At 38.8% G+C, this 13251-nt stretch overlaps 1 protein-coding gene across 1 annotated transcript; it reads right to left on the bottom strand.

The window, feature by feature from the left end:
- Positions 1-11637: 11637 nt before the first annotated feature.
- On the bottom strand, positions 11638-12378 carry LOC125062008 (homeobox protein invected-like). Its single transcript, XM_047667624.1, has one exon. The coding sequence runs from the start codon at positions 12376-12378 to the stop codon at positions 11638-11640; it is 741 nt and encodes a 246-aa protein (XP_047523580.1).
- Positions 12379-13251: the final 873 nt, after the last annotated feature.

Raw genomic sequence — 13251 nt, 5'->3', positions numbered from 1 at the left:
TGCTGTAACATTCGTCCACGGTCACTATTTTTAGTAATGTTACAAACTGGCATTTCCTCATGAGCTAAGTTCAATGGCAGTTTAAGTACTGAATGTGCCGTTCGGCCACCATTAAGTAACGTAGCTGCTATTCCAGAAGAAGCTACAGCAACAGCAACTCCTTTATCTTTACGAATTTGGGCTAAAAGTAAATTTAAAAGAAATGTTTTACCCGTGCCTCCTGGCGCATCCAAAAAGAATAAACCACCTTCGCCACTTTCGATTTTTTGCACAACATTCTCAAAAACTAATCTTTGTTCTGGATTTAGACGCGGAACAGACTCAGTTATTTGTTGTTGTAAAGAAGCAGCATCGTAACTCAATTCTCTTATTATATCACTGCAAACTTCCCCAGTTCTTTGCGGCCTGCTCAACCCAAAATCTGACAAATCTTTCCCAGTTATAGTTATGACTTGGTCTTCTATCTTTGTTAGGGCTTCATTAAAAATGAAATCATTGTATGTAACGTTTGACGTTAAAAATTATGATGTTGTACTCTGTGTAAAATATCGTCGGCCATTTGAATTTTGTACCTTTCCCACAGTTGTTGAGGGTTTGAAAGCCCACATGTCGCTATTAGTATAGCAAAAAGCATTCTCACCTTGGCCGCTGATCTACATTGTGCAGCCTCTTCCAGTGTTATATTCCAATGATTGTCATCCTCCAATAATCCTCTTGCCTCACATGCCTCTCGAAATGTTGAAAATTCTTGATTGTTGTATTTTTTGAGATCATTGAAAGAGGTTGGCCCACGCACATGGTGTAGAAGCATCCTTAAACAAAAACATTCCATGTTAGTAACATGGACTGTGTAAACCCGTCCTAAGGCATCTCCAGATTTATAGAATAGAATAGCGGAATAAGGGACCACCCAACTATTATCAATAGTGACGTAACTCACATTTCGTAGTTTCACAGATGCCGTTCGACCTCCGTCTGCTGGTGCTCTTCTACGATAGAGTGGGTATCCGTTTTCACTGTGGACAGTGTCTTTGTGTAATTTGCGAGGAAATTTCTTTGTGCATTTTCCATCTTTCATGCAAGGGCACTGAGGATTTTCAGGTCCACATGGACCATGAATCATGTTTTTAACTATAATATCATGAAGTGTCTTGTCAGTGCTTGGATCGGGTATTTCTGCGCTGATAATATTATCAATTTGATCGGGTCTCAACTTGTCTTTTAACCACAATAATATGTGGACATGTGGTAGGCCACGCTTCTGCCACTCTATGGAATACATAAAGCAGATCACTTCTCCAAATATTCTGCCTTTGGAAATAACAGACATAAGTTTTTTAACTTTCAACCTAAAAACTCTTGCGACTACATCATGCCTATCAATCGCGCTTTGACCCGGCATTAATTCATTTACTATTTCCGGCCATGCTGGGTTGCAAGTAAACGTAACGAATAAGTCAGGGCGACCATATGTACGTACATAAGCAAACGCATCCTGAGTATATTCGTGTAAGTACCTCGGACTATTTACAAATGAAGACGGTAAAATTATCATTCTACCAATATCATTTGGATTTAGATTAGCGTCATTCGCTACTGCGTCTTGAAGGTGGATATAATTTTCTGCTCTTAATTTAGTTTGATTTAATGTTATGTATCGTAATCGTTCACTTTCTACCTTAACGTACATATCAACATAAAACTGATTGGCCAGTTGCCTGCATCGTGATATAATATTAAAATCATTTTCTCTAATCATGATATGAAAGGCATAAAAGTCCATACATGATACCTTTTTGTTAGGCAAGGGCAGGCCAGTTACAGGATCGACTTGTGGAATTTGAAAGTGATACCCTTCTTGCCCTTTGCTAAATATTAGCGGATATTGTAACGCATCGTAAAATTTATGTGTATCCGGCACCCTAGTTAGTGTGTTATCACGGGCATGTAAAACTATATCACGGGAAGCAAACTGTTCACCACAAACCATGGCTGCGACTTCATTTATTAAAGGTGCATTATATCGTCTTTCGTGTTCCCCACTTGGTGTACGATCTGGGTGAATCACCAACTTATAATCATCTCCCGGCATTCTTTCTAAGGCTGTTGTGAAAGTGTTTATTAGGCGGTTATGTTTATTTATTTATTTATTTATTTATTTATTGCATTTTAGGAAGATTTACAGTATTTTAACAGAAGGTAAATTAAGATTACAATAAAATAAAGTCAGTACTAATTACAAATCTCCACCTATAGATAATCTATATATACCTTAAGGAGATAGGAGGAATAAAGTTAACATTTATGAATTCATAAAGAAGTTTCATTGTGAAACAAATAAAGAGCTTTGGTAAATTAAAAAAATTAAGTATGGCTATTCTAATGAAAATTCAAATGGAAATACTAATGGAAATAGCTGGATGTGAGTGTGCGTCTCACAGAGTCAATGGAAGAACAGAAAAGATCGATGTCAAACTGGGTTGAATATTGGTTGTAGGTCTGTGCACTTCGAATCATAAATGTATTTTTTCTATAGTTAGTATTAAATGGAGGAATTTTGAAAAGGGGGCGGTGTCTGAACCATAATAGGTCAGTTCGCAAGTTGAACTTTGCTAACATCTCCGGACAATCAACGAATCCCCTAACAATCTGTAGTAAATAACAGACATCAGAAATATTCCTTCGATTTTCAAGGGGCAAAAAATGGTAACGTTGACAACGATGATGGTAACCATCAGAACGCTGGTGGGCCTTAAAGTCAAGAAAACGAAGGAAACGTCGCTGGATATTTTCGAGACGAGTCTTGTATTCCTGGTATTGAGGATTCCAGACTTGTGAGGCATACTCTAGGTGACTACGCACAAAAGAACAATATAATATTTTAATAGTTTTTAAATGTTTGAATACAGCTGATGTTCTAATGATAAAACCCAAGGATTTAGAGGCTTTGGAAACAACACTATCAATGTGTCTATCAAATAGCAATTTATTGTCGTGGATGACCCCAAGATCCTTAACTTCTACTAGTCTAGAAATTGACTGATTATAGAAGGTGAGATTACCTATCAATGGACTAGGTTTACGGCTAAAACTAATGTGATGACATTTAGACACATTGAGATCCAACTTGTTTAGGACACAATAATGCTCAAACCTATTCAAATCGGCTTGCAGTAGGTTAATGTCATCCGTGTTATGCACAAACTTAAAGATTTTCATGTCATCGGCAAACAGTAATATTTTAGAATTGAGGAAACAATCACCCACATCCAATGTGAACAGAATAAACATCAAAGGGCCCAAGATCGATCCCTGAGGAACTCCCGAAGGAATGGAGACCCAATTAGACAAGAATCCTTGCAGTACAACAGCCTGACAGCGATTATCTATGTAGGATGCGAACCATCTGAAAAGGTCACCATGGATACCTGCAGCCAATAATTTGCATAACAGAACACTATGATCAATTCTATCAAAACATTTAGTATAGTCCGTGTATATCACTTCAACTTGACCACCACTGTCCATTCCCTCAGTAATAAAATCATTAGCTATTATTAGGTTCGAGACGGTTGATCTGCTTCTGAGAAAACCATGTTGTTCCAACCCGAAAGAAGGTTTAAGCGCCGTATATAGATCATTGTGAACAAGTTTTTCAAGAATTTTAGCGAATAAACATAGTTTAGAAATAGGGCGGTAATTCTCAACATTGGATCTATCGCCCTTCTTAAATACAGGTGTAATATACGCTCTCTTCCATATCTTCGGTACTATGCCTTCTGAGAGCGAACGCTGAAATATAATGGTCAAGGGTACTACCAAGCCAGACGCACAGTTGACTATAAAGACTGGGGGCAAGAGATCAGGACCACCACCCTTACTTAAATCTAGATTACGAATCAGTTTCTCGACCTTCGCATGTGTAACTGACACAGTAGAGATGCTAACGGCACTAGTACAACGAACAGGACAATTATTAACATTAACAGTGTCATTAGGTTTCAGAAAATTAGACTCAAAATAACTTGAAAATAGGTTAGAAATACCTACACCAGAATCTGCAGTAGCACCAGTTGTTTTGTAGCACATAAAATTGGGATAAGAGTTGGACATTTTTTTGGATTTTACATACGACCAAAAGGTACGAGGATCGCGAACTATAGAAGCCTCAATTCTGTCTATATATACCTCAAAGCACTTCTTTTCTACTGTGATTGCCCTTTCACGCAGAGTTGAGAATGATAAGTAATCCGCAATGTTACCATAAATTTTGTACTTACTGTGATATTTATATTTTTCCTTTAGTATTTTGATTAGAGCAGAACTATACCATGGTGGATACAAACATTTTGATACAAATTTGGACGGAATAAACTTATCACGTAGCTCATATAGTTTATCATATAATAAAGTCAGTGCTTCGTCTACAGTACAGTTAAACAAACAAGAATGCCAGTCTATCGAATTGAGAACTGATGTTATAGAATTAAAGTCGGCTCGGTTATATACAAATTTTAAGGTTTTAACTTGTTCTAGAGTATGTATTTCAACAAATTCTATATCTAAAATTAATGATTTATGATGTTCATCTTCCGAAACCAAGGGTGACATACACGCTTGAACATTCACAGGTGAGTTAGAGAATATAAGATCCAGTATTCTTTGATTAATATTGGATTGTGCGTTATATTGACAAAAATTACAAGTATTAATAATATCAAGAAAATTTTTCAGATAATCAGATTTGTATTCGATAGGTATCAATTCAGTAGACCCCTCAGACCTAACCCAATTGATGTCATCCTTGAAATTAAAATCACCTGTTACAAGAAATACGTCCGAGGGGTGGCTCAATACTAGTTCACCTAATTTATTCGAAAAATTTAACAACTGTGTTTTATAAGAATTGCCGCTTCCTTCATTACACAAATAAACCGTACATAAATGTATATTATAGTTTATAGAAGGGTTCCTACGTTTCAAAGTGATTGTCACCCAAATGTCCTCTGCTGAGCTCCTCCACTCCGACCTCTCAACAACCATAAGATCTTTCCGCACCGCTAACAATACTCCTCCACCTAGTTTCTGCGCTGTCCGCGCATAATCACGATCTCGTCTCCATATTATGTAACGAGAATCAAATAATTCACTGTTTAAAATACTGTCAAGAAGCCATGTTTCAGTGATTGCAATAAAATCATAATTATTTAACAATAAGTTAGCCAGAAATACGTTCGTTTTAGTGCGCAGCCCCCGAGCATTCTGATAGTAACCAATAAGACTTTTGAACTTAATCATTGAAGAAACAGACAATAAAAACAATATATTTACCTATATATATCGAAGCATTCATATAGGATAGACAAAGCAACATAACCAATAAATACACCGACTCGCCATTCAAACAAACTAAAATAAGTACAATTCTATTCAATAAATATTTTTCGTTAGCGAGACAATAGATATACTTAAATGCCGTAAGCAACGTCTTGAAATAATAAATAATCGATCTTATATTAATAGTGTTAGAATCATTACTGGTATGCACTCCATTAGCAAATAAGCAAAAGCAATTCAAACCTGTTTCGATAGTCAACCCACAACACAGTCTAACAATGAATGAGAAAAAAACCGTACCATGCCGTACCATCGCACACTCACCGCCAGCTGTTCTCAACATGTTAAGTGCAGAGAAAAATAAATGTAATAAGACTTTATGAATAACAATATAAATAATAATGATTATATTATTTTGGAAATGTCTTTTACATTGCGGATATAAATTATTGGTGAGGTGTTGTCCTTCCGTATATGAATTACAGCTCTCTTCACCCAAATGTATTGAAAATTATGATCCTTGGCTACCTTGCGAGCTTTGTTCAGCAGATCTTTGTTTTTGGGAGTGAGGTGGTCGTTTATAAATATTTTATGATTGCCATTTAGGCCCAGATTGGTACATGTTATAGACGATTTTGATCTGGCTAGGTCCTTGGCTTTGGTTCTTGCTGCCGCTATGAAATCTTCCTTGGCGTAACGGTTTAAGAAGCACAATATAATTGGCTTTGGTTGAGTACTATCTCGCACTGGCACGCGAGTAACAAAGTTAATTTGATTTTTCTGGACCGTGTAGTTTATTAATTGACCAATAGAATTAACTATATCGTGTAAGTTTTCCTTGTCCCTCTGAGGAACTCCTTTAATCTCGACATTATTAATTCGTGACCATTGCTCGTTATCGTCCGCTTCGCTCTCCAGCTTATCCAGCCTAGTTTGAATAGTACCATACTGTTCTACGATGTTCTGATTGTCAGATTCAACCTTGGACAGACGGGATTCAAAATTCTCTATTTTAGTTTTGAACTCACCGACGACTCCATTGATTTCACTGAAAGAGGACTTCAGCTCCGATAATTCCTTTCTGAGTGATTTGACATCTTCAACCAAAGATTCTAAAGGGGCGAGTTTTAAGGAGACAGCTCTGATTTCCTCCAGAATAGTCGATTCAACAGGCATCTTCACTAGAGGTGATGTAGAGGCGGATGTCGAAACTGCTTGAGGTTGCGCAGAGATTTTACAATTGGCACAGCACCAAGTGAATCTTCTATCACCTAGTCTCCGATATCCTACCTCAGTAATGCCTCCACACTGAAAGTGAAATTCCAACTTGCAGACAGAGCAGGAAGCTCCGTCCCTGATCTCCACACCACAGCTACCACACAAGTTAGACATAGCGTAAAATAGATAGCGATGATTGAGAATCACTGTAACTAGTATTAAATCCGAAAGGTATGATTCACTTGCAATGTGCACGTCCGCACGCCGCAACGCTTGACGAGAACTGATGTTCATGCAACATTCTCTGAATCTTTAAGACAATATCCTTTTCTACTAATTGAATGTTTTGACACCTGCGGTCAACCTCGTCGTTTTCATTTCCCATAAAATAAATCTGTAAAAATTTTGGTTGCTCATTATTTGTAGGAAGCAAAGAACCAATCCTATGATAGATTTGACCTTGGATTGTAAAAGTAGATGAAAACCCAGGCATAACCACCTCATTTTCTACACCAAATGACGTCATTTGAAAGCATGAATTATATTTCCTTATTTTGATTAAAAAACGCCGCGATTCGTTGTTATCACCTAAAAGTAAAGACTTCAATGGTTCCTCTGGTTCTCCAAGTATTGGAATTGAAACCTTGCCACCAGAACAACACATACCCGGAGTTTCTTCTTTCCACTTGAGTGCTTCACAATGTATACATTTTTTATCCATTCCACCTATGAGAAGTAATCGATGGTTATTATACTCAATCGATGGGTCATAATCAAAAGCAGCATTGTGGAATGCTCCCCATGTATACATTGTAAACGCATTTCTCCTTTCTGACTGCCGTTCAGCATTTAACACACGTCGTCTTTGGGATTCTTCTGGCATCTCTGCAGCTATCAATGATGCGTGTCGCTCAGCATCTAAAATCTGCCGGGCCTGAGTCTGTTCATAGGTCTCGGCAGCTCTTTGCGTTGCGTGTCGCTCAGCATCTATAATCTGCCGGGCCTGAGTCTGTTCATAGGTTTCGGCAGCTCTTTGCGTTGCGTGTCGCTCAGCATCTAAAATCTGCCGGGCCTGAGTCTGTTCATAGGTCTCGGCAGCTCTTTGCGTTGCGTGTCGCTCAGCATCTAAAATCTGCCGGGCCTGAGTTTGTTCATAGGTCTCGGCAGCTCTTTGCGTTGCGTGTCGCTCAGCATCTAAAATCTGCCGGGCCTGAGTTTGTTCATAGGTCTCGGCAGCTCTTTGCGTTGCGTGTCGCTCAGCATCTAAAATCTGCCGGGCCTGAGTCTGCTCCTCAGATTCTTGGGATCTAGCTACTTGCGCAGTTCGAGCTCTTTTAGAGCTACGCGCTAAATTAGATTTACGCTTGCGAGGCATATTACTTAACCAGTTACCTACCTAAAGTAATAAAAACAGGTAAGTACTTATGCAAAAAAAAATTCTTTAGCTGACAAAAAAATTTAGTTAAAGGTACTGAGTACGAAACTATACTTAAGGTAGGTACTTATACACATGAAATAAAACAAAAACAAAACGAATTGCTAAACTAAAACTAAATGTTAAAAAAAATATACTATCCACATGGAATAAAAACAAAATGAATCGATAAAATTATATGCGAAACTACTGGAACTATTTTATTCACAAAACAACATTACTTACCTATTAATACTCAATAAAAACTATGCTGACCTTCTTAGGTACCGTAACTACTTACTAAATGTGAAAAAACTTAAAAAAACCTGCCTACTAATCTACTACAATTTTATACCTATCCTAAAAAATGAATTAAAGTATTTATTTTACCTATTAACTATAATTCTACCTACTACTAACTTATGCTAAACTAATAATAACAACCAAAACAACTAAGTAAATAACACAAAATGCTTATCCAAGAAACCCTAAACACCAATGAAAACGTAAAGAAAGCGAATACGTTGCAGCTCAAAATTGTAGATATCGCATGCGTCCGCCAACGACGTCTGCCCTCACGTGTCTGCCCGTTCGGGTAAGCATACTTTGTGATCTACACTCCTCCCACCGAGCCATCCGCGTCCCCCGCACGTCTTTGCCGCCGCGCCGCGCAGCGCGCCCGCGCCCGCCAGCCCCGCCACACCACACCATGCATCGTCACACTCACACATTCATAGTGTATAGGCCGATGGGCCTGATGGACATGTCAGGCAGAAAGTATTCTAAAAGCTGGCTAGGAGTATTTGAATTATGCGATACATAACTGCACCCCGCGTTTTCACCCGCATAATTCCGGGATCGGGATCGGGATAAAAAGTAAAGATGTCCTTTCCCAAGGTTCCATCTATCTCTATACCAAAATTCATCAAAATCGGTTCAGCGGTTTAGGCGTGAAAACGAAACAGACAGACTGTCTATGTCTTTCCCCAAGGTTCCATCTATCTCTATACCAAAATTCATTTAGTAGGCATATACGATACATAACTGCACCTTGCGTTATCTATCACTCGCATAATTACGGGATCGGGATCGGGATCGGGATAAAAGGTTGCCTTTGTCCTTTTCCAAGGTTCCATCTATCTCTATACCAAAATTCATTTAGTAGGGATATACGATACACAACTGCACTCTGCGTTTCCACCCGTATAATTCCGGGATCGGGATCGGGATCTGGATAAAAAGTACCCTATGTCCTTTCCCAAGGTTCCATCTATCTCTATACCAAAATTCATCAAAATCGGTTCAGCGGTTTAGGCGTGAAAAGGTAACAGACAGACAGACAGACAGACAGAGTTACTTTCGCATTTATAATATTAGTAGGGATTATAATATATCTATATTAAACCAAAAATAAAAAGAATCGTGGTAGAAAAAACAGTCGAACAAAAACGTTTCTTACGAACGCTGCCTTATATGAGTTCTAGAGAAAAAGGAGCTTGATAATTCCTACAAGACATGTCTATTATAAAATCAAGTGTAACTCAAAAACTACTGAACGGATTTTGATACAGTTGACACCAATATCTAGAATGATTCATGAGGATGTAGGTATCGAAATTGCTTCAGTAGATCACCCCCTACGACCTCACAAACTAATATTAGTTTTGATAATTTAATTCATCCGTCCGTGAACACCGCAAGAGGGCGATAAGAACCAAATAATTTTTACAACAGCTTATCGTATAGGGGAGTCTTTAATGTACTCCCTCTTAATACACTTAAGAGAAATAAAAGGGCTGTTTTATAATCAAACAGGGGGCAAGTGGGCAGCAGGCTCATCTGTTGTTAAGGACACTCCATTTTTTTGTTTTTTTTTATTGGACAATTCATACCAATTGAATGCTAAGCTGGTGAAGCTTGTGTTATGGTACTAGGCAACGGATATACATACATATTTTAACACCCAAGACCTAAGCACAATACCAAATGCTCATCACATCGATGTTTGTCTCAGCCGGGGATCGAACCCGGGTCCCATGGATTCGCAGTCAGGGGTACTAACCACTAGACCAATGAGCCGTCAAACTCAACTCAGGCTTGCGTTGCCGGCCTTATAATAATTGGTTCGTTTTCGGTCCGGAAATACCTATCGCCTATGGACACTTCCAGAGGGCTCGCAAGTGCGTTGCCATTTAGGAGTTGGTAAGCTCGTTTCTTGAAGGCAAATGTATTGTTTTGGCAATAAAAACCCTACTTGATCCTTAGTTATTTCGCATGGCCTTTTGACCTTTTGAATTTAAGTAATTTTGGCCTTTTGGCCTTAACTTTGGATTTGGCTTTAACGAAACGATGACAAAACCATATAAGAAGAAAACTAACTAATATCTACTAATGGGACGCAACATAAAATTAGTATAAATTAAATGTCAATAACTAACAAACTTTATGAGTTAAATAACGGAAAAGGCGACCTATAATCGGATAGATGGTCCGAAAAAATATCCAGATCGCTCTGGCCTTACAGTAGATGGCCTTTTGGTTTTAAAGCAAGATAAGCCCTTACAAACGTCAATAACGTCCGAATTTTGCGTTTACACCTTGGCCATGGACTTTTGGTCTTTAGCCACCGCGTTATCAGATCAACATTTTCACCCTCAAATTTACCGCTTTTCATTTTCGACCAATTTGGCCTTTTAGCCTTTTGGCCTTAAACCTAAACGCCGAAAATTTTCTACTGATATATGTATTTTTCTATAAAAACTTACCAGAACTGGGTCTGTCACTATATCGGGTACAGTACACCCAGGCGGGCCAGACCATCGGGCCTTCACTGTTCGATGTCCCTGCAAAAATTCATTAAATGCATTCATTGAAACACGTAACCAGTGGCCCTAGAGCCTTTTAGGTCTTGGCCTCAGATCTATGTATCTAAATAGACAATTAGGTGATCAGCCTTCTAAGGGTCTAAGCTTTCCTCACGATGACTTCCACACAGGGACATGCGCACAGGGAGGACGTTGGAGGACTCGACTGCTAAAGTAAAAACTTCTAAATTCCTAGATAAAGTGGCCAGGGCAGTTAGAGGCAGCTGATAATGGAAAATTAATTAATTTTAATTTTCCACTTGCTCTCATCAATCACGTGATCACCTACTTGCCTCTTAAGAAACAGATAAGAAGACCAGACTTAAACGGTTGTAGCGAGAACATCGTAATACCTTTACACGCACGAAGGAAGACATCGTGAGGAAACCTTAGACCCTTAGAAGGTTGATCACCTACTTGCTTCAAGTAACAGATACATAGAACCCAGACCTAATAGATTGTAGCGAGAACATATTAACACCGGCATTAGACCCAATCAGGCAAAGGTTGGTCACCTACTATGTAATTATCCTACGAAAGGACTTGACCGATTTTCACGGATTTTGTGTATAATGTTTTATTGCCCTCAGTGTTAAGGCATTGAAATTACAGTAAACCCTTGATGATGAACCCACGAACCTATTTAATAATCATTAAAGCTGGTTGGGTCAGCTAATGCCAGGAGGTTTTTAGTTAAATGTGTGTGCAGACCTGTACTTGGAAGGTTGGTAAAGGAAAAATACATGGTCAAAGCTTAGAGTTAGGACTCTTATAAGTCAAATGGTGGTCAGCTGCAAATTCTAACTAACCTCCACTGGACGCCGGACTGCCATCTGCTTTAGACAAATCTATCGCCCCCTTTTCCTTAACATCTGCTCTAACCTCCTGTCTCACCTCCTGCCTGACCTCCTGTCGAACCTGACTGATCTCCTTAAACTCCTTCTTCCCCTCGAACCTCTTTTTCCTAATCTTCAGCGGATCAGTTATACGTCTACCAAAATCCGCTTTCAAAATGTTATCGATACTAAACTTCAGGTTTGGATTAAAATCTCTATCCTCCTTCTGTTCCCTTCTGTACGTGTCCTCTCTTCTCTCTTCGTTCTGCTGGTATTTGACTTGTGGATAGAATGACTGGTTCAAGAACATCGGTATGGGATTCGGTCGTAGGAGCAAGGGTGTGTTAAAGTGACTCAACTGTGATATGGCGTTTAGGTGGGTTTGTATGTGTTTGAAGGACAGCTCATCATTTACTGGGTTCTCATTACCCACAGACAATACTGTGTCATTGCTGCTGCACGAATTATCATCAACACTTATCTCTGTGTCGTCCAATCGTAGGCTTTCAGGGTTCGAGGCGTCTTTGAAGTTCGGAGTGCTTTGGAGGAGTTTATCCGTGGCGAAGACATTCTCTGGACTGGTTTCTCTTTCCTTTTTGAGCACGTCGTGAATGCTGAACGGCGTCACTTGTCTCTCCTCGTCGGGCGAAGGTTCATCATCGCTGTTCTCCTGGTTTAGTTGACCGGGAATTGGAGCGACGGCGGCCATTTTTGTTGGGATTTACGCCATCTGAAATTTATTGTAGCATTAGTAATTTCTTAGGGGAGTGGTTTTGATAGCATGGTAATCATAAATATCTCTAAATTAACGTTAAATATTTTCCCAGAAGTTTCTCATTCTAGCAGTCTAAGTTTCATTAAAATCGGTTCACTAGTTCTTGAGATATCCACACGTGTTACAGCTTTACTTAACAATTTAATTAATCAATTAACAATACGTTTCGGGTATCAGTTCGGTGAACGGGTTAAGAGATGTGAATTATGCTCTTCTTAAAAAATAGTTTGATATTTAAACTAAATAACTTATTCCAACTTTGATTTGATCCTTTGGAGCAGACTTTTGGGCCCCAGATATGGCGTTTTACAGCGTAATACAGTGAGGAAATGCCAGTATTAAAAGGTCTGCCACAGGGAGCATTTTTAAGTACAATTATTATTATGTAGGTTCAGAATATTGTAAATACACTATATTTGTGTTGGAAATACCATTATAATTCAATAAAATACCCATGAAGACTTGGGTAAGATTCACAGTTAAGAGGTCGAAAAAATACTATAGGACACGACGAGAAAAATATACTGATAAAGAATCTAATTAGAAAAATTACTTAAATTTCGCAAAGAACACGAAATAAGTGTAGTTTGACCATGAGTATATGGATCACAATCAAAGGATAATAATGACCTTATTAATTAAATAATAATTTACTCAGTAGGCCCAGGTCACTGGATCGACAGAGTGCAGGAGGACCTGCAGCTAAAAGCCATTAATTGGTGGGTACAGGACAGGGAGCGCTGGAAGTTTCTCATTTCGGAGGCCAAGACAGAAAGCCAGAGTAAGTGAGTAACTAACCCATGGACG

The sequence above is a fragment of the Pieris napi genome, chromosome W (genome assembly GCF_905475465.1).
Source record: "Pieris napi chromosome W, ilPieNapi1.2, whole genome shotgun sequence".
NCBI classification, from domain to species: Eukaryota; Metazoa; Arthropoda; class Insecta; order Lepidoptera; family Pieridae; genus Pieris; species Pieris napi.
This window is presented reverse-complemented; position numbering and strand designations above follow the sequence as displayed.